This window comes from Impatiens glandulifera, chromosome 1, assembly GCF_907164915.1.
Source record: "Impatiens glandulifera chromosome 1, dImpGla2.1, whole genome shotgun sequence".
NCBI lineage: Eukaryota > Viridiplantae > Streptophyta > Magnoliopsida > Ericales > Balsaminaceae > Impatiens > Impatiens glandulifera.
In genome coordinates this window covers 101424461-101451813 of record NC_061862.1, presented here as the reverse complement: position 1 = coordinate 101451813, position 27353 = coordinate 101424461, and the positions used below count along the sequence as shown (strand labels likewise).

General features: G+C 36.5%; 1 protein-coding gene across 1 annotated transcript; it reads right to left on the bottom strand.

Annotated features, from left to right (window-relative positions):
- Window positions 1–499: 499 nt before the first annotated feature.
- Window positions 500–27353, bottom strand: LOC124919431 (BEACH domain-containing protein C2). Its single transcript, XM_047459667.1, has 32 exons — window positions 27172–27353; window positions 24100–26192; window positions 22649–23436; window positions 21356–22054; window positions 20908–21042; window positions 19878–19982; window positions 19620–19730; window positions 16680–16756; window positions 16378–16459; window positions 15594–15890; window positions 14289–14911; window positions 13439–13523; window positions 13092–13286; window positions 11818–12357; window positions 11564–11707; window positions 11017–11493; window positions 10691–10836; window positions 9443–9512; window positions 9271–9354; window positions 9094–9150; window positions 8916–8984; window positions 8204–8290; window positions 8010–8126; window positions 6588–6737; window positions 6268–6352; window positions 6079–6199; window positions 5862–5958; window positions 5664–5777; window positions 4351–4720; window positions 2531–3309; window positions 2243–2365; window positions 500–888 (listed from the first exon to the last, which is right to left on the bottom strand). Exons 2-32 carry the CDS (start codon window positions 26132–26134, stop codon window positions 814–816), a joined length of 8937 nt encoding a protein of 2978 aa, XP_047315623.1. The 5' UTR covers window positions 26135–26192; window positions 27172–27353; the 3' UTR covers window positions 500–813.

Sequence of the window (27353 nt, the reverse complement as noted above, 5' to 3'; positions counted from 1 at the left end):
TAGAGATAGAAAAAAAAAACAAAGATGAAAAAAAAATAGTTAATAAGAATATGTGAAATTGTTCACAATTTCATACAACAAAATAGTCTGCAATTCAAATTGAAAGCAATTTGATTTAATTAAAACTGTAAAGAGAAAAATAATACAAAAAAAAAAAGCAATGACTGACCATTTTGTTCCCCCATTTAAAAAAAATGAAAATAACAAATAAACCCTGATAATATATATTTTTTTAAAATAAAAATTGAAAACTTTTATGAAGCACAATTACAACTAAGACCACTTTGTTGGATAAGCATTTAAAACTCATGAAAATTGATAGAAAAGGCTTCTAAATTTTTTCAAAAAAAACTTTTATGAACATTGATAAGAGTAATAATAATATTATCATACACACTATATTCATAAAAGACATAATTTTTCTAACAATCTGCATTTACTTTGTCAAGAAAAATGAAAATAAATGATGGTAAATGATGGTGCAGCAATCGCCGAATTATGAACTCAAAACAATCTTTTTTGCCAAAACTGCGTTAGAAAAAGTTGCAATACAAAAATAAACTTTTTTTACAGTCTAACACAGATTATATCGGGTATTATATACCCTCCCTCTTCTGCCATACATACATTACTACTACACTGACCGAGAGAGAGCTGCGAATTGCAAACAATTTAATTCATTTTTGTGTAATGGATAACTTCCGCTTGCCCTAGCAGACAACAACCTTTTTCGATGAAGATTGTTGTTGGTAAACTCATCATCGTCATGGTCCACCAAATAAATACAAAAAACTAATTTTTTTACCAATTTTCTCATTTTATAAGGGGGCTGAGACCATCACCTTCCCAACCCAGCTTTAGCATATGATCCACTACCTTCAAGCTCAACTGCAAGTTCATGGAAAAAAAAAAACAATTAGATGATTCAAATTGATTAAAAATGTCTAGCAGAAAATCAAGGATGATTCATATTATGATTATAAAAGGCAATTAGAGATTGTGCAAGTTGAGAGATTTTATGTTCTTCCATATTTTGCTTATTGCAACACTTGATCCAATTTCTTTTTGTTTTCATCGCCTGGTCTTGGCTTTCGATTTTAGATCTATATAATATAAAGATTTTTACAACCCACAGTGTAGCTCAAGTGGCAAAAATCTTACCTTATAGAAAATTTTACATATACAAAAATGTATAAAACTTTCATCTCCACCAATTGTAAAGAAAGATATAAGAGTGAAACACTAAAATTCTCGCCTAAGAGATGACTCAGATTTGATTCTCACTAAGAATTAAGAAGAAAAAGATTTATAATATCTAAAGGGAAATATATTTTCAATAGCACAATTGTGCCTCTTTGTTAATCTAAAGGAAAAAAATCTAAAAGTTGTTATGTTTGTCAAAGATTACAAGGATTTAAAAATTAACCTGGATTATGATAAACAAAAATTAATATGGATCATGACACTATTATACAAAATAAAGCCAAAACACACACTATAATTAATCTAGATCATGATGAAGAAAAAATCTGAATCATGATAAAAAAAAAAAAACTATCATATACTAGTTTTTAACAAACCAAAAAAATCACTTGCAAATTTAACTTTTGATGATTTTTGAATGAGAAAGTGATAAAAACACCTTTTTCCAAACAGTCTCTAATTTAACAGTTATTTTGTCCATTTAAATGGATTCTGAACCCAGTAGAAGTTTTTTACCAGTTAAATTAGAAAATAATAAATATAAAAAAGCAGAAATAAGTTGTGTCAAATTGTTGATAAATATACTAATACTGACTTCATTGACCTGGAAACTATGTGACTTCATTGACTTCAACTAGTTCACATTTACCCTATACAAGCATTACATAAAAATAAAATCCCGAAGACCCTTGTTGTAGTCTAGATGGCCAAATGAGAACCATCTTCATATTTAAGACTTTAGATGGGCAGTTTTGGTGTAACTTTTTTTCTTGTTATCATGATCCGGAAAAATCTCATTACAATGATCTAAAAAATAATCACATCATAATGGAGTAAAATCTCTAAACCAAATGAAGTAAAAAAACACACTATAATTTGCATGATGATTTGTAAAGCAACCAAATTCACAGTATAATCTGGATCATGATCCGAAAAATAATCTGAACAAAATCCTTAGTTAGTTTCCAAATAGGCAAAAGCCATTTAGGACCAACAGAAATGAAATGGGCAAAGAAAAAATAAAAGACAGTCAACTTACAGCTGGATCAGTGAAGACTGTTAATTGTTTATCAGCAGTTGATACCAAAAGATTTGAGTTATCTTTGTTCAGTGCCAGAGCAGTAATTTCTTTTCCTTGCTCCAATTTAATAGTATGAAAGACCTAAAACAAAGGTAGCAAGTTAGTCAAACAAACTGTAAGCTATGGACTAATTATAACAAAAAAAATATGAGCAAGACATATATTTGTTAGTGGACTATAACACCACGTCCATAAATAAAACTGCCCTAATGGGTCATTTGTAGCTTAGAAGTATTTGTTACTTACCCTTAGATTCTGCAGAGCAAAGAAGCAGATCGAAGGCGAATAAATTTGCGTTGTAACTCGATTTGCATCGTCAGATCCAGGAGAATATTCCCCAGTTCCCGGCACCATCAATTTCTCAGAAGAAACGACATTAATATTTCCCAAACACGAGTTTAACCCAATCAAACCATTCATCCCGTCTAAAGATATCTCCATGCAACTAACTTTACAAGAAGTCGGCAACACAGAACTAGCTATTTTAGTTCCATTAAGAGTATAAGTACTGAGAGTATGAAGATTTCTATTCCAAGCCATTATTATTCCACGGGATGAAAGACAGACAGCATGAGCTTCCAAACCAGACAGACGTCTGATCAACCGACCTTTACTAATCGAGTGTATAAGAAGATCCGACGAATAAGAACACGACACAACAATTCCAAGATCTGAACTGACGCTGCAGCAGGTAATTTCATTGAAATGGCCGCGAAGAACATGTAATGGACCTTCGATTCGCCGTCTTTGGGTTTTTTCTGACAATATGTTGGCTATTGTGTTTGAATTTGTTGAAGTTGGAGTTCCAGAGCTAGTAGAATGATCGGATAAGTTTGATGATTGAGAAGTGGATACTTGATGTATTCTCCATAATAGAATGGTGGTATCACCTGAACCGGTAACAAGGTATTTACTATCAGGTGATAGAGCAAGGCAAGTAACTGGAGAAACATGACCTCTGGCAACTTCTAATGTCTTGGCCCCGTCTGAGGAGATTACTTTGATTGTATTATCCACATGCCCACCTAATTTAAGCCACATCAGCTTGAAAAGTAAGATATAAGTCAATGGAATGCTATTGTCATTGGTTTACCCCGGAAAAATCGAGTTACCAAAGCAAAGAAGAATTTTGGCAGAGATCACTTCTCTATTTATGTTTTTCACAAAAGTACAAATAAATAGCCCATTGAACTTGCACAAGAAGTTCAAATCACCAACTGCAATTTTATTGGGCTTAATTTATCCATAGAATGATCTAAGGTTATTTGAATAACCAACTAATTATTTTCAAATAACCTTGATTGATGTAGGGTTATTGAAAAATAGGTTATTTGGGTCAAAAGACTAGAAGGTATAAAGTATAAATATAAACTGGATTTTTTTTTAAAAGATTAGAAGGTATTTTGATATTTGAGTTCATGATTTGAATGACGAGTAGATTGTTGATTGGATTATTTAAAAGTTCAAATAACCTCTTTTCTCCACACACAAAAAAAAAAAACTTAAAAAACCCACATCAAACAATGCCTAAGAGTCTAAAATTCCACTGTGCAAATTAAAACAAAGCAGAAGGGAAATCCGATGACGTTAACATGTCTTTTTTTGTAATAAAGGGTAAACTTTTCATTAATGAGAAAATTGTTGTGAATGCGAGAAGCATTCAAAAGAAAAAGTGATGAATGTAATTAACAGAATTGAATTTCACTTCAAAATGATGGTTTAATTACAAAGCGGCTTAGTTAGGTTATTATTCAAAATTGACACCAACGAAATTTTGAGTGAACTTTGGGTGCAAGTTCAGAGGACTACTTGAACTTCTATCCTTTATTTCTTATCCAATTTTCAATCTCAATAATGTAACACTTCTCTGACGATAAAAGAGACCTTAAATCCGTACAAAATGCTCCCAGAAAAGGAGATAAAAGATTTACCATGGATTTCAATAAGGTGTTCTTAGTGGGAATCAAACATGAGACCTCAGACTCTTCGTTCAAGACCATTACCACTTGAGCTACCAGGATGGGTAAAAAAAAGGAGATTAAGATATCAAATATATAAGAGCTCACCAGTGATGATTTCTTTGTTATTTGTGATGGCAACTATAGCTGAACTTCGGATACCAGAAGCTGCAAATGCAAGTGCTTGAGGAAATTGCAACTCATCTTGACCAGTTCCTGCAGATCCTTTGAACATCCGCATGAAAGAACCGCCAGTGGCACTAGAATTATTCTTTCCATGATGAAAAAGGAAGGGCATCCCTTGTCCATCAGGAGTGTTTGGCTGCCACTTGTGCTGTGCAACATGTGCAGCTGGAGCATTTATGTCAACGATTATAACAGAATCTGAAGAAGCCTGAATAGCAGCTGCAGGCAAGTTACAGCGTTCTGGAGAAGGAATAACATATGGTCTGATCTCTTTGGGATTCCGGAAAATAGTCTGGCATGATATAAATAATTATGATAACTGTGTTAGTTTTCCTTTTTTCATAGAGAGATGAATGTGTTGATTAGCAATGCAATATGATGGAATTATGTAACAGTTTAATATTGATATACTTCAATAGATAATAGAGATTAGGGTTTACACCGTGAAGAATGAGATGGGATATGAGAGAAGGGGATGAGACCTAAAGAATATAGGATGAGGATACAGATCCATTCATTCAGACTTTTCCAATCATAAGTGTGTCTACCCTAGGATACTATTTCTTTATATAGTGTAAAATAACCTAAGGCTACAATCCTCTACATGCTAGCTCATGATCCTTCCGGTACACCATCGATCAGCTTGTGACAAATTATTTAGGAATTCTAAAGGAAGAAGCTAATTCATTGATAGTGCTTTACAACAAAATATGATCACTGTGTTAGTTTTCCTTCTTTTTTCAATGAAGAAATTTAGTGTTTGCATAGTTTTGATCAAAAATTTCATTTTTGACTTTTTTTTTAGTTGTTGTTTGTTTGTGTGAATACAAATGTGTTTTCACTTTCTTTACAAAAGTTAATCTAAAGACACTTGGTTTTTTCTAATAAAATGGTTTGCCAATTTCTCAAAATAAGGAAAAAAATATATATACAATCGGCAAGAGTATAGCAACTAGATCAATGACAAGTCCATTATTTGGAGACCAAGATATTTTTCCCTAGATAAGGCTAGCATACCTCCCACTCCAATCATGGTGCTCCTAATGGTAATCGAACTTAAACCTTAGCCTCCCAGTTTAAGACTCTTACCACTTTGAGCTATTTTGGGTGGGACCTAGTCTATATTTATCAACCCATTCCTTTCTTACTTCAAGAGATAGGTGAATACTATTACTATGGACACAATGATTATGTAACCTAAAACTAGAAGACAACCTGTTGCTTTTTATCCTTACCTGCAAGTGAAGAACCTCCGCTAGTGGCATTCTCCTGATGTGAGGGACAGTGAGAAGCTGGGAAGGGGTTTGTCCAAAGTAAGCAATTTGGTCTTGTGTAGCACGCTGTTGGACCTAATTCAATAAATTATGAAAGGAAATATTAAAGAGAAATTCAAAATGTATACTTACGAGGTTTATTAACCGCGAATGACTTACTTGATCTGAAATTTTATCAACATCAATTGTTCCCTCATAGGTAATATAAAAGAAAACGTTATTAGCCTGAATAGCCTCTTTCCCTCGTTGTTTATTCCTGAGATTTAAGATCTTCAATGAGTATACAGCTTCAAATAGTGAAAATTTTAGTTCTGACAGTCTTTCAGCAATTAGTCATATAACAATCTGAGATCTATCCTTAAAACAAAAGACTAACCCAAATATGAGATCTATCCACTCATGTAAGTGAGAAGATACATGCTCACTCTCAAGAGCCATTTGGTGCTTCTGGATAAAGTTAACAGGGCTTTCAGCCCAAGGAGGAAGCTTGACACAATCTGGAGGGAGAGAATGAATCAAAATAACGTGATTCTAATAAAATATCTACCTAAAAAAAAACTCTTACCAAGCTTTTCACCAAGTTGTGTTGTACCAAAGTCAATGGAATTGTCATTTGTTAACATCTCTGGGAGGTAAAACAACTCAGGAACCTACATCCATCATCAAGAGAATAATAAAGAGAAGGAGAATATGGAGCTTGCAGATCGCATGTCTGAATACGATGCAGTAGATAACAGTGCTACCTTAGTTGATGCAATTTTATGAACAAACACTGGATATATGGGATCCAAGGATTACTATTAAATCTGTCCTAAATAAACATACCCAACAATGCAAATGATAACTGAAAGAAACAAGACATGAAGTTGAAATCTTGAAATATACCAATTCTTTTACATCGCTCATGTCCTCGAGAACCCCATTCCAGGTAGCACCAATATCAGAAAACATTCTGTCTGCATGATCAAATTTGTCCCCCTGTAGTTGTATTGCAAGGGTTGTAAATGGCTCCATTCTGAAAAGATAATACAACACCTGTGGAAGAAGAACACCAACAATTACAAAGGATCAGAAGTTACATATCTGAGAATTAGTGGAGCTTGCTTGGCTTTCTCATCTAGGTTGATATTTTGTATTTCTTCTTCATTGTGGGTTATCAATTGCAGTTATGCAATGTTTACTCCAAAATGAAATATGATGACAAACAACAAATAAATTGCAACCAGGCACACAGCGCTTTTGATGACTGAACCTCACTTGACGCCTTATGCTTCCCGTTTGCAGCCTTAGCTTTTCAAACAGCTTAAAGAAAACTAAGATTCTTCATTAGCAAAGCCCTACACCCGACTAAACCAAAGTTTTTGTTATTCACTCAGATTAGAAGCTTTTCAACTACTTAGCTACAAAAACCCAGCAATCAGAGGCTTTTACAAGATTCCTAAGAAGAACAGAATGACTGATTAATGCAAGCAAAAACCTTGGTGGCAGTTTAGTATGACAGAACATCTTTAGGCTATGTTTGGTTCGGGTGGAACTGGAATCAATATTGGAATTGGGGGTCCAATTCCAAAAACTTTGTTTGTTTATGATTTAAAATAAGGAATTGGAATTATAACTCCAATGATATTGAATGTATACAATGTTTTTTGAAAGGAAATGTAAATGATTTTTTAAGTTTCAATCCCATCATTCTCATTTTGGAATTGCAATTGTATAATTTCTCCAAACATTTTAATTGAATTGTACTGTAATTCTTCATATAAAACTGGAATTATAATTATAATTCTGATTATACACATCCAAACATAGCCCAAGTTTTCATGTAGATCTTGTCCAATAATTCACAAGTAGAATGTTGGTGATGCTTTTGGTCTCAAAGATAAAATTCATGCTATAGTCAAAATCTCATGTGCTAACATGCATTAGACTCAAATAGAACTGAGTTGACTGGTGGTTGTAAACAAAAATCATGACGGCATTTAAGATAAAGCTCTACCATGAAGAAAATCTTAATGTTGTCCAATAAATTATTGAGCAGCATGTTACTAAAACTTGTTGTCATGAAGATCTTATCAAGCTTTAAGGCAAAACCTCCTTATGCTATCATACATAGTTTTTCTCTTATACAAAAGTGTGTCAGAGACATGCCAAAACCATGTCAACAAAATAAGATTCTAATAATCAATACAAGAAGCACCACAAACAACAAGCTGCTTTCATTACAATCACAAGACAACCAGGTAATAAGAGGATTCACATAGGAACTCATCATGCACCATATAGAATGAAGGACATTACAAAACCTACCGTTCCAGCACTGGAGTAATGAGAACCGTAATGAAACTTGGGAATGTTTGGATCATCAAAGCTGGCATATCTTTCTTGAAACTTTGTTAATCTATCAGCATTTAAAGCACCAACGGGCTGCAATAAAGGCAAGTAATACATTCAATTTGATCTACGTCATTTCCAAAAGCAAAGCTCCAAGAATTTGTTGATACCTTTGAAAGATCTCGATAAGAAGAAGGATTGGCCAGATCCAACTGCTCAGAAGTATAATCAGCAAGAATCCACGGGAAAACAGGATACTGCAAAGAAAGAGAGATACTTCATGCCTTTCTAGAAACTTAGCCCAAGGTCAAGACACTAAGGAGTTTAGAGGTTGAACTGCAATTTGTAAAGAACTACATTTATAGATAAAGGAAAGTAAACATCAAAAAGTTACTAGAATCATGTCGGGCATTAGCTGAGACAGCTCCAATTTAAAAGGACAACATGCATTTTGCACATGAGAATGCAGGATTGCAAATCCATAAGAGGGAGAATGGGTGTGTAACAGTTATGTTTGACATCAGTAAATGTATAATAGGTGATTGCCATAACAATACTTTTTTTGGTCATAAGACATAAATATTGAGATGCACATTTTGTGACATTTTGTAAAACCACAGTTGTTTTACAACAGTCACATTTAGTGACATTTCTAATATATGCAAGTTTTAATTAGAAAAAGAAAGACAGGCTGAGTTGCACAATGTAGAAAACCAGAGATGATAGAAACACGATGGGTTGTTTCTCAAGGATGGAGGTGAATCCATCATATCAAACCAGCTAGAATAAACAAACCTAAGCGTAAACCATGAGAGGATGAGGCAGATGCAATATATCATTAATTTTCCACCCTGCTAATTGACACCAGAAAAAGTAACCCACCTGAGTGATATCATTATAACTACGCCCGGCCAGTGTATTAAGCTGCATTAAATATTCAAAGTTGCTTATCTGCAAGAATTAATTCAAATAAGATACTGTTTCAAGCAAGAGAACGATCTTGTAAGCAATATTAAATATCAAACTGAAAAATAATGTGACACCCATTCTCAGGGATTACCTCCCATCTAGCCCACCGTTCCATTAATTGTGTTCTTTTAAGCAGTTGATCAGGTCTCTGCAATGAAGTATGCATCATAAAAAACCAAGAAAAATAATTCAAATAAGACCGGATGGAGCTTATGTCAAGCAAGCCGATCCAAAACTCAGGAGCAAGGATTTGTAAGGAAAAGCAGACCTGGGTTGCAAGATATATATTGTTCAAATGAGGAGGGCGTGTTTGGACAATAGCTCGGTATGCATTTTTTCTACCCTCTGAGCTCTGTAACAACAGATCAAAGAAAAAGACTTGGAACAAGAGGGATGAGGTTACTGAAAAAGAGCAAAATAGAAGTGCCAAAATACAATACCCCAAAATCGAAGAAATAATTGGACCGATCAATCATAAACAACTCAAGAGCACTTCTTCTTAGGAGGTACCTGCAAAGCTAATAATGTATGAGAAGAGAAAAAGTGGGATCAAATAGACTAATCAACCAAAATCAAAAGAGGTGCAAGAAAAGACAACTTGAAGTCTATTTCTTCTAGTTATAAGAAGTGTTTATATAAATTAACATACAAGGTTAATGCAAAATGTCTGATAGCACCACAATCTGTTATACTTTAGCTCAACAATGTTATTTTGACAAAGATAACTTTTATTGGTTTTGAGTGGGTGATGTCTGAGTCAATCGTCGGTTGTTGGGAAGTTTGGATTGAAACCGCGACTTCGGTTGGATTGAGCCGATGGGTCCCTATCCCGGTTATCTTATGGTAGACCATTTGGCTTGAAAAGAACCGTAGGACGTTCAGTGATCGCGGTCGATGGATGTGTTTACTCCACAATGCTATTATTATGACCTCCACGGAAAAACTGGTGGAGGCGACCGGTGAACTCATTTATCTTCTTGAGGATTTCCAAGATCGTTAACGCTAGTCTTTATGCTGTTCATCGGTGAGCATTTTGTTTTATGTTTCATTGTTGTTTCCCAAATGGTTAACCCCATTGTGTTTCGAGTGTGTTTGGTGGCACTTTGGGACACTCGTTTTTTGTTTCTTTTATCGTTAAGCTTAAACGATTCTCATATATACCATATTGAATGAACTTCTTCAAAAAACAATAAAATAAAATTTCAAGAAAAGATATGAGAACACGAAGTGCATTCACGGGTTACAAGAAACAAGAGAAAAAAGACAAGGCAAAACGTAATATGTTGACATCTGTACAATTCCCTGTTAATAAAAGCTCTTTTACCTCAGAAAAAAGGAGGGAAGGAACAATTCAACGACAAGAAAAATAATTCAGAAAAATCATTATGGAACATCTGTCTTAGTTTAGGTGTAATTATCTGTGCACCATATGCCCCTCAGAACAAATTCAGTCATCATTATCTATGCACCCATATACTTTGATTGACGATTTTAAAAGTTCAGGTATTATGGAAGATCTGTCTTATTTAATTCATGCTAATAAACTCCACTTAAATCTCCAAGCATGTTAAGTATAACTAGATAACCAAAGCAACCAAAGGCCACAGTGCTCAAAACAGTAAATTTAATTGACGGATTGATTAAATTTAATAGATGGATTGATATAAAACAGTAAACTATTGCCTCACCTTCGGCTGTATATTTGATGAAGAGAAGATATTGGCCAGCTGCGATCCTTCTCCTGGAGTTGAGTTTCATTAGACTGATCCCTTTCTTCACCAGCCGATATATTTGATGTGTTATCAACAATAAAATTAATACGTCTGCTTGTTATCTGACAATGGGCAATAAGTGAAAATTAGCACATGCTAGGAGGAAGGGACTATTTAGTTGAGCTCTGGAAACAAAAAACCTAATTTGCAACAAACAATATTAACATCTGAAAATGTTTATAGTAAAACTGAAGTCATTGCAAGTAGCTATGCTTAGCAGATGACAGATTTGTAAAGCTTACCTGAAATGTGCCTGGAACAACCCTCAACGGTCGGACCATGGAGGATGGAAGTTCAAGCATAATTCTTTCATCTAATTCACTTGGAACATAACCAGAGGTAGTTGCAGATGGGTTTTCCAACAATTCCTGGCTGTTAGTAGCGTGAGAATCTGTTGAGTCCAGAGTGTTTTGTATGGAGTGCTCAACAGCTCCAGCCATTCGTCTTTGAACCTCATCATTCCGTTCCATATAATCAGGCTTACCCTCAAAATTATTTAAATCTTCGTGCTCCTCATCCTCTTGGATCTCCATTGACATAGCTTCAGCTGCCAAAATAGAGACTTTTGATGGACTGACAACATTCTCTTTACAAATCTTTGGCTCAACGTGGTCTTCATAATTTGCAGCAGCACCACAATGATCGGACCCTCTGTAGTTCCTCTTTAAGCATAGTCTCATCCTTGAAGAACTCTCCATGAAATCTAATTTCCAGAAAACCTAAATGGCAAAAAGAAAAAATTGTTAAAGCAAAAATAGGTTAATAGAATAAACATCAGCTATAACATACCTTCTCCGGATAACACAAATTGTTCCCAGATGGCCCAAAAAGACACTTCAACTCCATTAAGCAATGAATGAGTTTACGCCAGGCACGAATTCCAGTCAGAAGTTGATGACGCCCTTTAATATCAACTTGTGACCGTCTGTCAACCTGAAATTTAACAGGTGCATCTATGAAACTCATAAGGTCCGGCCCCAAGTATTGGATAAGAATACAATTCCATATTTTAAGGGATATTGTAACAGAAGCTTTCATCGTACCTCTGATCGTTGCATGTTTCTAGCTAATGCTAGACTTCCAACAAGGACAGCAATAAATTTATAAGATACAGCATTAAAATCTTTTCCATAGACAGACTTTGAATCAACTGACTGCAAACATTCCATCCAAGCAGTTCCCATTGCCTCAGATATATTCCATCTGTTTACGCGTCCCATATCAGTTTCATTCCTCCGTTGTGCAGATGTGGCCATTGCTACTGCACTTAGACCTCTTCCAGAGCCAATTTTTGCATTTCGTTCAAGATCACGTGCAGCAGCCAAGGCTGCAGCTTTAGCAGCAGCTTTGTCTCGAGGAACAGGAGGAGATTTGCTGTCTAAAGGCTTCTGAAAGCTAGAGAATGTGTGAAGACGAGTTGTTTTTCTCTCTAGCAATGAAGTGTCACGTTTTAGCTGAGCAGCATTAACAATTGTGGGCGGGTCTCCACCAGCTGCTCCAGCAGCAATCATTGCTAACGCCATTGCAGAAGGCGGTGATGCAAAAGCAGCAGCCCAGCTGGGGGAGATCATTGCTAGAGCAGCCTGAACATCAGTCAACACTTAATATCTTACAGTAGATATAACATTTGACAATTTGTTAGGAACAAGGCATATAAGAAATTCAATTTCTTAAAGTAGCATTTAACAATCAGTATCTAAGACGTGGTGAAATCTACTTCCAAATGAACAGACCTAAAACTTGAAGGATAGATACAGACAAAAGAAGGAACATTGTAGAAAAACATAATGCATTCCTTGATTTCATGTTTAGACAATCCTACATCCCCAACAAAGATGAGGTTCATAATCATTTGACAGAAGAGCAATGAGTTAGCAGTTCATATTCCATGGATCCAAAGCCAAAATTGGTTGATTAATATTCACTAAGCAGTTTCAAGCTTGAGGTTTAACACATATATGGTATTACCAAAATTACATAGTACACCTGAATACACAACTAACTACAAACTTTGTGTCATTTCACCTATATATATATTCATATAGTAAGTTAATATAAAACTATAGGTTGATAAATCGTATTTGGAACACAAAACATTAATGCTATTAACCTGAATACACAACTACAAACTGTGTCATTTCACCTATATATATTCATATGCTTATATTCCTTCCCCTTAGTAACGTTTGAACGCATCTTGTGCTCTTTTTAATAAAAGTTGACCTTTTTCAAAAAAAATATCATATGTTTATAGTAAGTTAAATATAAAATTATAGGTTGATAAATCATAGGAACACAAGTCGTTAATGTTATTAACCTCTATAGGCAATGCATCTGCAGCAAGAGCACGATCATCAACTACAAGAGGATTCAAGCCATCTGCTGTGGCAAGCTCGTGAATTCCTGCCAAAAGAGGACGCCATCTCCTCAAGACCGCAACAAAAGCAGGCAATATGGATTCTAGATACTGTTTCCGCAGAGGAGTTCCGTCTCTGCTTACAGCATGCCACACCTGCATCATACATATAGGAACTGGTAACATAAGAAAAAATAACAGCTAATCCTGCTTCTAGATGTGAAAAGGGGATAGACAAGCTACAAGAACACGATGATAGGTGTAACAAGGGACAAAAGTAGCATATTTGCATATAGTTAAAAACTAACCTCAGAATAAAGCACACAAGACGCAACCAACACTCGCTGCCTCCTGGATTCGGAGATTGGCATATTCAAGAGAGGAGAAAGAACGCTGCACATGAAACCATGGATAAGGTCTACAGATGCTAGTAAGAAATGTAAGAAAGCAACTAAAAGTATGTATGATGTCCTCTAAACAACTTCACCCAGAGACATATTCTAATAAACAAAAGAGAGTAGAAGAGGAATAGATTAATAAGATGAAGGAATAGATTAATAAACAAAGATATGTAACAAAAGGAGGATAAGTTTCATACAAATCTGAGTATCATTAGAAAAAGACAATCAGAAAACTGCCAGAGTTTGTGTCAGATAATTTAGAAATAAGACAGATGACCACAAATAAGACCTGGCTAATCTGAACTCTGGAGCATGGTCTTGTGTGTAAGCTCTATAACATTGAACAAATACTAACAGTTTTTCATTTCACTGGATTCTAAACAATTAAAGAAAAAAATGGTTTTCGAAGTAAATGATAATCAATTAACATCTAAGCCAGAATCAATTCAGATGTGATACACATGTTCTCCGGGAAGATTACTTGACGCAAGGCACAAGATTTTTGTCAACAAGAGAAGCACAAGGAAATTCAAGAATTTGTTAAAATTGTCCAAAACAAGGGAAATTAAGAGAAACAATATCTTTTCAATTGTAATTATATGTCAATACTCAATTGCAATAACTTGAAAAAGAAAAGTGGGAGCAAAAGTTGTATAGTTACTATAGTATTTGTTTCTTGTGCGAACAAACCAAAACCATGTTGGGAAATTTGTATAGAGGAAATGTAGTTGACAAGGAAAAGAAAAAGCAGTATTACCTCCACAAAAGCGAAGATAGTGGCTTCCTTGCTGACATACGAGGACTGCTGCTATTAAAGGATGAAATACTCGCAGCAGACTGATTTGAACGTTCTATTAAACCAGAGTTGCTTACATTCCTCATAAGCAAACTATCTTTACCATCATCGTCTTCCCTCATTGAGACAAGCACCATGCGAAGCATGCACAAGAATGGTTGGTCACTATCTAGTAATTGATAAAGCCCAGCCATGCCACCCATACCAGTACCAGATCCTCCTCCAATACCAAGACCACCACCCAACCCAGACTCATCTAACAGCAAAGCCTGGAGCATAGCAACAGACTTCTTTACAAGAGGAAGTTCTATCCAGTTTCCATTTTCATCTTTCTCCAAAATGGATCCCCATGCAGACCATCCACTGCCACCTCCACTAGATGCTGCTGTTTTTGATGGCATTCCAACTCCAAACCACAATCTGCTCCTAAACCTCCAACCCTCGGACAAATCTATGACACAGCTGCCATATGATACAAAAGCACACGAGACTGATTGATAAGGCTCAGCAGCAGCAGCGGCCGTAAGCCTTTCCATGACAGCTGTAGAGATTTGCCCATTAGCATCAGCCATTGAGGCAAGAACCTGTATGAACTCAAATAACGTTAGGTCCAAATACATTTCAGAATAAACTAGCAACAGCAATGAGTAAACGTGCTTTAAATAGATTCCATATGGGAATTGTCTCAGTGTATCCAACTAAATCAATAACCATAAAAAGAATATAGCACCATTACTGCATTGAATGTTCCCAGCTATTAATCACATAGAAGGCATTGTGTGACAGAATAGGTCAAATGCAAATATAGTAAAAGAAATAAATGGAAATCTATACGACAGTGGTTTTCTGGGATCAGATCCAAAAGGGAGCTTTTGAACATGATCTGTTGGCTAAATGGTGTTGCGGAAAAGAAAGCAACAAAGATTATAATATTGAGGCAGTGTGCCTAAAGGTATTGTCACTGGAGTTCGCAGGAGTCTGCCTCTGGCATAAACCTTATTCTATTTTTTCCCCTTATATCTAGAAGTTCTACTTACCATCATAAACATCCAACTACATATGCACAAGTAAGCTCAGGGAACCAAAAGAAGAAAACTACCACTCTAAATGCCCCTTCACAGGCAAACAGAAGATACATCTAGACGAAGCATGATATAACTAAATGGCTAATATAACAGATAGTATGAACAATACAACTAAGATTCCTGTTCAGGTTTGTCCACAAAGACAGGCAATACTTTGTTGAATTGGGAACTGGAAACCTACATCCAGGGAGAGGCCACCAGAGTCATTTGAAGATGAGTTTCTGTCACCACCTGATTCCATAGATTCTCCACCAATTGCCAAAGTTGATAGTGGCGAAGCAGAACCAGCTGGCACACGTGAGGAACTGTAAAGTTTACTTTGCAACCGTAAGTGATCTTCAACAAGCATTAGAATCACAATTGCATTCTCTACCAGAGCCACAGCAAGTAGGGCAGCATTTTCAGCTCCTGCCTTGGCATCTTTAGGTGCCAAACCCTCCGCAGCAACACCAGCAGCTGCAGCAGCAATAATCTGAGTCTGCAAGAAAATATCATATATATCAGATTTTCACTCATCTTTTTGAGCTAATAGTTCTCAATTTGTACAACCAGCTGCTAGGATACTGTCTACTCTATATATAATTTAATTAGAAATTTGCAGTTTTCTAGTGATTGTAATCTCTTAGATATCCAGATAACAACAGAAATGTCACAAAAAAATCGATTATGAAGCTAATAGAATAAGTCTTCAAGAACAAAATGTGGCCAACAACTTTCACATGTGGAGGAAGTTGGAACTCCGATATAGAAAAACATACCGTTAAAACTGCACATCATAGCTTGTTTATTTTCTCGATTAAATCCCACTCTCTCTAGGAAACAAGTTAATATCAATTTCAATGATTTTACAAATTTCTGATCTACAATCAATATTCTTAAGAGTTGGCTGTCATTATAGTGGAAAAGTGAAAAGGCTGAGGTGACAAAGTTAAAGGAAAGGAGGGTAAAAGAGCCAAGAATGTTACCTGAACCTGTAGTTCTCTCGCAGCAAAATCCATCAAGTCACCTAAGAGTCTTCTTTTGAAAATAGGTAATGACTCCTCACGCCTTTAGAACCAAAGGAAGTTTTGATTAAGAAACTATTACTGGAACATTAGTAGCTGTGGTTTGGTTAACAATGCAAGATAATTCATCTCAAGACAAAAGAAATTCCAACACAATTAAAGAGAAAATCTAACTTTGAATCTAAGATGCTCAAGAATAAGTATTATGCCAGTTTTTTAAGCTAGGAGAAGCCCATAGAATTAGAAAATGATGTAAACAGTACCTGATACGTTGATCCCCTGTGCTAGATCCACCCACCATTGACAGCCATTCTGCACAGTGAATTGTAGCTTCAACATCCTGTCAAAGGGAAATAATAACCAAATATATAAATGAATTTTAGGAAACCAAAAGGCTGAGGAGGAGGATCCCTGGCACCTTAATCACATGGCATAAAAGTAATTTTCTTGGATCAAGCATCTTTCAAATGAAAAAGAAAGCAAAACATAAAAGCATGAATAAATTAAGTTATCCTTAAGTAAGTTCTTTGTTACAGTTGCCTTTCAGTTTATGAGACAGAATCAAACAAGCTAGTTAGGAAAAAAAAAAAGAGGATTCGAGTTTTAGGTCCTCCTTGTTCATAGGTCGTTAGATTGTATGATCCAACCATGTTGTGTAGCTGTAACATGCATCGTATGATACTTATTTAACTAATAAGTCAATTTTTGATTGGTTTATAGAATTCTACAAAGCATGGTGTAACACCCTGAACCCGTGGGTCCTCATCGTGTGTGAGGATATAGGCTATAGATATTTTAAGCAAAACAACTCGGCTAGGGATGCAACAATGCCCACCTCCATGAATATGAAAACACCCCGATTTGAAAAACTAATCCCCGACTAGGATGTCTTGACTCAAACCTTTCCCGAACTCACTTGTATCCCTTACCCCACAGGTACCCTATATTCAGCGCAAGACATAGAAAATAAATGGTCACATGGTTGATTTATTTTATTTTATTTTATTTTGAGAAAATTGACTTAGTCCTTTCATTAAAAAAATGTCCCAAAGTAAGAAAATGATATAATCGTTTTTGTTGAACAAACATTTGCCTCAACAGATTTGGAATTTCCAAACGGAATTAAGCAATTATATCTAAATGTTAAGAAAAACAGACGAGAGAAGTGACATTGGGGTTGTGGCTTAATTATGTGTAGAGAGGAAGAGGAGAGAGAGAGAAATGGATGGGTCTTTATAATTGGGGATTCGGTCGGGTGAAAGGGTTGGTATTGGGATTTGGTTTGGTTTGGTTTGGTAGGAGAAAGAGGGTTAGTGTTAGTATGGGCCGCAGATGCCTTAGAGCAAAACAATTCAAACCCTATGGAACTTTTATTTTCACCCGGTTTGTTCCTGTGAGCACCGACTTGGAGAGTGGCAGGAATCCTTTTTGGGAACCTTGGCACATTTTATCCCTTAGTGTTGTGGCTTTATAATATTATTTCCTCTCATTCTTTATTACTATGGTATTTATTTGTACAACTGCATGGTTGTTGATTGCTTAAAACGACCGCTTTTCTCTTTTATAAAAAAATGAAATAAACTTTTGTTAATAATTAAGCTTTGGGGTTTTAAGAAAAGGGGGAGGAGTTGCGAGAAAAGGGCCAAAAGACAGATATATCTTGTAAAAATAGGATTTTATTCAATAGATCAGTCACAGTATTAAAAACTACACATTCCCGTCCTGACCACAACCAGGTGATCTCTTTTTCTCCCGCATCCGTGTCCATGAACACGGTTTCACCTACCTGACTACGCCCCCATCGGATGGATACCCATGGGATTATAGGTACCATCCATAAATAGCCACCACAACCCAAGCCCTAAAAAGTACCTATGAAGGTAACTATAGTTCAATAGACTTGCACTTATAAGGAGTCCATATTTCTTATGAAAATTTCCCAAACTTAGACTCACGACAGCATTGTCGCGTTTCATTAATAGTGGCTTAGTCTTAGTTAGAACTCTAAAAAAAATGTGGCCACAGGGGGGTAAGCACATAGCCCACAAACACACTTAGTCATTTAACCAGGCGCAGAACTTGCCGTCCGACGGGCTCGAACCCAGGAACTCTCAAGGAGACTGGGGATATCCACCTCTCGTTGCCACTAGGCTAGAAGAGAGGATTAGTTAGAACTCTAGAAGTGACCCACGTGGCTCTTTGTTCCATTAGGAATCTGTTGTAATGTGATATAGAATTAGATGATTAAAGAATTGATTTAATAGAATTTTGAAATAGGTGAGGAGAGAAACCTAACTACTAGGATGAGAATTACATGGAGATGAGAAGAGAGAATTTTATGAGGGAAATAGAACTTCAACTCATTTCATCATTTATTCAATTCTAACAAGTTTTCCCTTCTTTTTTATAAGTTCAACTTTTCATACAGCGAAGAAAAAGGAACGCAAGAAGTCTAGCAAGTCTACCTATATTTATACTAATCTACCACTAAGAGCCCTCTTCATAACCGCGAATCGTTAACCGCTAGATGTCTTCAATTATTCTTTATTCAATTAGTCCTAACCCTTCCTCTCGTATCAGATTCAAGAGGTGACACAAGGACATCACACATGGAATTGAAGCAAAGGAGATCATAGAGTTGCTCAAATTTCACATCAGTGTGCAGTCCTACTACTAGTTTGATCTGATGGAAATTTGTTCTGGATGCATCAATAATTAGGTGAAGTTCTATTATCCTCTATGAAGCTGGACAGATCAATAGGCTTTCCTTATTTTTCTTTTCCCCATTCTTTTAATCTGGAAGTACAAATACTAAAAAGGAAAACTGAACCAACAAATTAATATTAATTCAAACTTAGATTCTAAGTATTGTGAGAAATAAATGTCTTCCACTGACAACTTAGAAATAGGTTATTTGAATATCAAGAATGGTACTTTTTCTTGATATTGGCCCGAAGTATATAGACTTTCTAACAAGTGAGTTAGAGTGAAAACATCATGTGCATGGAAACACACTAGTGGGAGAAATTTAGCTGCTAGAATAGTATCAGCACCATATTGGAACCTTATCAAACAGATTCTTAATTCTCAAATATATAGGTGCAGAATTGTTTCTTTAATTTCCCTTTACTGGTTGAGGTTGGGGGTCATGCATATTCTATAAATTCTATTTGTCACAAGAAAATAGAAGAAAAGAAAATAACCTTCCATCCTTCCTTCTGGCGCATTGAGAACTCCAGCATGATTATCAGGAAATTGTGGATAAGATCTTCTACATCACCTAAGGTTGATGAATTTACACTACTTGAACCTCTCTGCAGATGTAATTAACACAAATAGATAGTAAGAGAAGCACAGAAAACTAATCACTACTTCGAAACTTTATCGTCAACTTGCTTTGTAACTAAAACTGACAAAAGAAAATTTTGGGAAGAGTTTCAGATTAAGAATTAAAAACATACCTCATGATTCGAAATGAGAATCTCCAGAAGCCACTCAGGCCATTCCTCCATTTTAGTTAGGCTACTTCTGTTTTCGGGATGACTGCAAGCCAAAATCAAAAGATCCTGAAATCAAATACAAGAAGTTGATAAGATGGCATGGTTGAATATCACAATGCTGATATCAAGCAAAACCAAATATTATCAATCTGGTCCAATGCAAGTCTTGACAGTCCTATCCAAGTTGACTATTTTTTGTAATAATTTTCATTTCAATATAAAAGTACCTGTCTCTGTCATTACATTTTATCAGCACATGCATGTATTAAGTGACATATTGCCTTGTCTTCCCATGGACAATTTAGAAAATATAAAGTTGTATGTGTATAGCATCATAAAGGAGGCCCCCTTCATAATATTTCTATTACTATATGATCATTCGATTAAGCAAATTAATAACCAAAGAAATCAGTGGCTTTTGATGAGATGGATATGTATCAAGATCAACCACGCTATCAGACAATGGCTTTTCTATTTGCTTTACTAGTTGTGCTTCTAGATAGAATTTTGAGGTATTTTCTGAACTGTATAATTGTGAGAAAGAGATAGAAGGATATACTGTGTAGTTCAAATGTAAAGTTATCAGCCTGTGGCTGACATACCAGTCCACCAGATAGACTATATCTCCTATAAATCCTCAAATTCAAATGATAAAGTAGCACTTCCTAAATATGAGGAGCTCTTCCCTTATCTCGGAGGAAATAACTGCACAGCTATTAGCTAACTGACCTCTAGCAAGCTAATTTATTTATGCAACTTTTATCAAGTAGTTTTCATGTGATTGACATCACTTTTTAATGTATTAAGTTCATAAATAGTGTTGGCTAAAAAACAATTAATAGAAAATGCATTAGTTTCATCTTCATGGGAAAAGACTCAGCATACATGTCAATATCATGGAAAAGATTGGAGTATGAACAACATGCTTAAAACCAGCTTAGATAGTAGAATACATAAAGCATGCATCATGTGACAAGCCAGGAGATATAACCTGCAATGCTCGAATTTGGAAGGGTGTTGGTGCGTATGGAAGTGAATGCAAAAGAACCAACAAAAGCTGTATATGCTCAAAGCGGTGACCAGAATCATAAAAGTTCAACCCCTCATCTGATGAAGCGGCATTAATCTGAAAAATGGCATGAAAATTAACATATCTGAATCATTAGATCTATTGCAGCTTTCCACTTAATCTTTATAATAAGTAGAGATTTGGACAGTGAATCTCTTGTTAATGGCTATCATATGCATATCTTATCCTTTTGAAAAATGCCATCTTATGTAAAGAAAATCAAACTTAAGCAACTCTGTAAAGTGTATCTTTTGATCAGTCTTTCAACAGCTGACTCAATATGCCAGAATAACCACAACAGCTTAGTAGTATGAGTAATTGTGTAGTCTAATACTTTGATATGTACGGTTAACTAAGGAACTATACATACCGTGGCACCTAACAAAGACTTGTAGACATTGCTGGTCATAAGTCTGTTTGGAGCAGCCTGGAAAGCTTTTTGTAAAGCAAAAAGAAGAAGTGCAACTTTATCATCAAACATGGTACCACCTGCCTCTTGCACGACTGAAAGATTACTCTTGGTCATTTCTAAAGAAGGAGGCCAATCAATTTTAAGATGGCCTGATTTGACTAGAGAACCAAAAAGACCGATGACGCGAACCACAACACAATCACTTTTGTCAACATTATATACATTGTTCCTTGCATTGTCAGCACTTATCGAGAAACTTATACCACCCAAATTTCTCATTAGAATATTCTCAGAAATGGACTTCTTCCTCTCAAGACTTGCCTGAGAATTAAAGAAAGTAGCCTTGCTACCTGTGGAAGACTTTGGTGTATAATCCTTACCCGGAAAATCGTCCACAGAGTCCCCATTGTTGTCACCATGACTTCTTTGAGAAAACAAAAGGTTATCATCAAATTCAGATCCATCACCAGCCATGTCCCCATCATTCTCAAATGACGAGTCTGGCTCATCAGTATCACCATTTTTTGCCTCCCGTTGAAGTAGGACAAGAAGTGTTTCTATTCCACCACATGATAAAAAGGCCTCCGCAAACGTCTTAGCCCTGGATGTATTTGGCTGCACAACCAACCTGTACATGAGGTGCAATGTCCTGGCAACCTGGACAAGGACAAATAGATTAATACCACTAGGATCTCATAAAATAGCCATCAAGCTATTTACACCTACTACTTTTTTGTAATAAATAATAAGGTAAAAGACAATGCCACTTCATTATTTAATCAAGCCTTCATGAGAAGGTAGCAACCACTGGGCTATTTTTTTATCATTTCACATAAGTATAGCTTCCCATTTGAAGGGGGGGGGGGGGGGGGGGGGGGGGGGGGGGGGGGGTGGGGAGACAAATTAATTTGAAAGGACACCAACGAAAAGCCCTTCTGAGAAGTAAATAGTTTACTTCCACAAATATCCAACAAAAACTGAATTCTGTTTTCAGAATAAAAAGAAATGGACTCGAGTATTGGCTTCAAAACATTAAACAAAAGGAAGTTGGGTAATGGTCAAACACCATCACACTATCTTTACAACATTTGCCAACATATAGTACTCACCATGTTAAGTAAACAGGCAGTATTGTGCCCAGATAAAGTGGATAACAAGTATAGGACTTAAATAAAGACAAAAAGTGAAATACAGGGAGAACAATAGTATCTGAACTATTCCATCTCAGGCATAGACAAGATGCAATGTTACCTGGTTAGGTTGTGGACAGTCAACTATGAACCCTAGTAAGCATCGGACATCATCCACAGCTAATTGTGGAGAAGCTGCCACAACTAACAGTTCAATAACCACTAGAAGTTCATCAACCAAAGCATTCACTTCACCGATAGGACGCATAGAATCATCGACTGAGAAGGTATTCACTGAATCTTGTTCGCGTATGGTCCAATAGCATCTCCGACAACCATCAAGAAGCATCTGAATGGCATTAGCATCCCTCATTACTGACGCCTCTGTGAAAACCATGTCTGCAAGTGAGGAGAACAGCTTCTTCTGCAGTCCGTAATTGCATAAGCTCCAAATTTTAAGATCTAAGAGTAATGTACTAAAGAGCTGCACTTTAAGTGGGTGATTATATTTTTGAGATTGGCATAAGGAAACAACAGCAGCAACTAGCTCCTCATCTGCAACTCCGTCACGCTTTCCAATGTTAACGGAGGAAAATGTTTGCAAGAGATAATTTAAAATCCGAGACAAAACCTCTGGACCTCTGGCCTGGCACAATTCCTTATTGTTTCCAGGGTGTTGAATGGCCATTGCCATAATTCTAAATATAGGGGCAGCAAGGGCTGCAGTTGCCTGGGAAATGGATTGATCCCCTTGTTGTGGCTCTAAGTTGTTACCCTGCACATTGCTTACAGCTAATGGAAGCAATGACATGGGACCTCCATATGACAGGGCCCATAAAGCCTCAGCTGGTCGCATTCTTGTAGCAACATGCACTTGCCCAAGGACTTCCGCAGGTCTTCGAACCATCCCTGTTTGTTCAAACAACTTAGCAAGGTGAGTGAAACGTAAAAGTAAAATTCTCACTTTTAGTTTTTCTTAGAAAGCTTCAAGTTACATTTTATCCAATTTCTTTTAAGGGGAGAAATCCATAGTCTTGGTTTCTCCTAATACAGAACATTTAGGGACAAAGGCAAGAAGACACTAGAACGTGAAAATACTGTTTCTGGAGAGCAAAAATATATTATGCAAAATTAAGGATTGTAGATAAACAGAAAAAAAAAAATACACGAGCATTTTTGGTACACACTTTTGTCAATGTGACAAAAATAAAATAAAATACATTTTGGCAAAAATATTGATCAAAAGAAATTTCTATAGCATCATCTAAAAAATTGTCAAAAAATAATTTTTTCATCAACTTTTCATCTAAAAAAGTTTAATCTGAATCAATTACACTTTTCATACCAAATTTAAACAAAATCACTTTCACTTTTACTTTGGAAATTTTCAAAACTGATTGTGACAAAATACTTCTTGAGGGTCCTAATTCTGTCTTGTAAGTAATTTCAGGAAGAAAAAAAATTGTTTTATTCAACCAACTAGATGGGAATCACAGGCATAGCCTTGTTCTTGTGGTGAAATGTAACCCTGTTTCAGTGTTTGGCAATAAGAAAAAGGATATTTTTTAAAACCTGCAGCGCCGCTTGGTGAAGCATCTGGACAGTAGCGACCATTGAGCAAACTGGGATGGTAGATAACATGTACACATCCTGCTATTTCTGCATCCAGAAGGGCACTTTCTTCTGCCATTCTCTGTAGATGTTCGCTAGTTGCAAGCCATGGTAGCCCTGCTGCATTACCAAAAGAAGGCAGTATATCCCCCCCTCTAGTAGCCAAAGAAGTCATTCTATCAGGCCCAATCGGTTCTTTAAAAATATACACAGGCCCCATCTCAGCAAATAGAGGGCATTGGCGACGCCGGCGTTGTAAACCAGCCATTGTAGGGGGAGGATTAGTTCCAATACAGCAAAACGCAAGAGGTTTTGTGATTCTAGGGAAGTCAAAAGGACGAGATTCGTATAAAGATCCATCAATATACAATCTTAACTCACTTTCAGTTTTACCAAGTAATCCCTGCTTAGACGTATGCTCCAGACCAATAAAATACCAACACTGAGGCTTGAATGCATGAGTGAAATGCAACGAAGCTCTCTTTCCCTTACCACTACCAATTTCAACCACCAAAAACTGAGCGTGAAAGTACGCTTCCATACCCTGATTATCTGCAGACAAGAAACTGAACAGACGCGGCATGTGCGCTGTTCCTTCACCAGCAAGAGCACTTGCAGCAGCAGCAGCTGACATGGCTGATGATTTCCCAGATTTAGCTGCCGCTGCTGCAGCAATGGCTGCAGCAGCTGTTGCTGTATTTAAAGTGTCAGCAAACGACTCGATATATATCCATGTCGCAAATGCGTATCCATTTGTAAAAGGCCATCGGCTATCTCCTGGACCAAGCAAACCAGAGCTTTCTCCATCAAACTCAAACGAACAAGCGGGGCCTCTCGATTCCTTTCCACCAACAGCTCTTTCCATTGCAGTCATTAAACGAACCGCCCATGGAGTGTTGAGAGTTGTGGTTATAGCTTGAAACCATTTACACAAGTCAACTACATTAAGTGAATGCCCTGCTAGGTATTGGATGCATAAACACAAAGGAGTTCCATCCCATTTAACCTGCTTCGTGGAACTAACATCCTCAACAAATATCTTCTCGGCTGACTGCAACAGAACTCCCAACAGACCTGCAATTGAGCACATTGCCCTATTTCTTGTGCAAGCACGCAATATAGCCAGCAATCCTCTGATCATCCGTGTCCTAGGGGACATGAAATCAGTACTGTCACCCTTCCAAGGAAGCCAGGGAACAAGCTCACCAGCCACAATAGCAGCTCTTGAGTTTAGCATCACACTAGGGGGATTATTATCCTCGTCTTCTTCAAATGATTCAACACCCCCCATTGTGGCTAGAAGCGAATCAACTACCAAAAGAGCAATACCCTCAGCTTGCACTCCATCCCCAAAACTCTCTATACCGCACACTATATTCTTAAGATTGTCCATACTTTCTGGTTTCCCCATAATAGCAGAATCCACCAAATGCAAAAGCTCTGGAGACACATTTGGCACTATTGACTTAAGCTTTGGCTTTTGAGGTGAATCAAAAGGTGAGTAAATGCCATCACCATGTGGATAGGAAGGTGAACCAATGTTGGCAGAAGAAGATCGTATGGTCTGCTGAACTGGTTTAGGGCTTGAACTGTGGACATCAGTTTGTGTTGTGGAATACATAGAAGAATGGAGACCTGAAACAGACCTCTGAGGTGAATATAGATCATTATGCTCACTGACAGAAGATGAGGTCCTTATATTAACTAAACCCGGGGACTGAAGATCTATATGGATACCCTTAAGATCTTGACCGTGTTTCTCTTGATCTTCCTTCAAAGGTACCTGCTCAAATTGGTCATCTTCTGTCACCGAGTTAGTGAGATTACCATCTTGCAAAACTATGTTGCTTGTGATGTCCATGCCACTAGTAGATGTATTAAAATCTCCAATGCTGGAAGCCCCTGGTGAGTCTTCTCTTCCAGTAACTTCTATATTCTTAGGAGAATCCCTTGCAGATTTTCCTCCATGTTCAGGTACCTCTTCTTGTTCCATCATATTACTTATGTTGACTAAACCTAGTAATGCTCATTAAAGTATCTGCAGGACATAGTACCTACAAGATTAATGACGTGAACAGAAAATTAGCATCACCAACCAAAAAATGTTATCAAATGAAAACTGTATGAAGAGTTTGTCCAAGATCCATCAACACCTAACAACAAATAGTGGTAATTCCAGGTAGATATTTTAACTGCAATAATTTCTCTTTCAATTTAACTTTTGCTCCTTTATTTAATAAAAAATATTTTGAGTCATCAAAAACAGATCTGCTAAAGGAAACTCCTAATGAACAGGTAGCCAGCTCCAACCCCTTCCTCAGCTGAGGTTCTCAGAAATTAACAAATCATGCAGATAACCATAGTCATTACAAGAACAGTATATAAGATGTGAGACAATAAGCAAATTAAAACGATTCTATTAAGGAAATTGATAATCTGCATTTCAATAGTGCTAGAAGTAAACAACAATTAACTCCAACTCGTTTCTTATGAAGCATAGGATAAGCTATGAATGTTTTGGGTTGAACAAGAAGCTCAGGCGCACATAACACGTCCCGTATATGCTTTCCAACTTAAGAAACTTGCTGAGTTGAGCTCACAACTTCCCTTTTTCTTTCCAAATTCTTCTATTTCCTTAGAAGAAAAACATAATAATGTATGTTCTAAAAGATGCTGAATATCTTACTTAACCCGAGTGGAAGGAACTATAGGAAAAATGGAGCAAACAGTTGCAGATCTCAACCAAGTAGTCTAAGAGAATAAAGGTAGATACAATAGAAGTTTAAAGTTATCTGACTTGATCATCTATTAATTTAGAGCAAAAAGATTTAAGAATCAATAATAGTGAGATGCTTCTCAGATCGGCGGTTCATATACACACATTGATCTATATATTCTATACACGTTCGTTGATGAATGATTTTCCACAAAACGTCAAAGATGGAATGCGAAGTATCAATTGACGGATCAAAGTCAAATAAGGAAAAAAGGGAAAAAAAAAGGTAAAGTGGATATAGGATCGAGAATTGTTACCAGCAGATCGGAAGGAAGTGTATTTGTAACCTAATCCTGCATGAAGGTATTGCAGTAATCGATAATGGTGAACCCTGATTACAGAGAGAGATGGAGGAGGTGTGAGAAAATGGGAGGAGGGAAGACCGGTCTCGAAATGGAAGGCGGATTGAGCGCGAGAGAGAAGGCTGAACAATAAAATG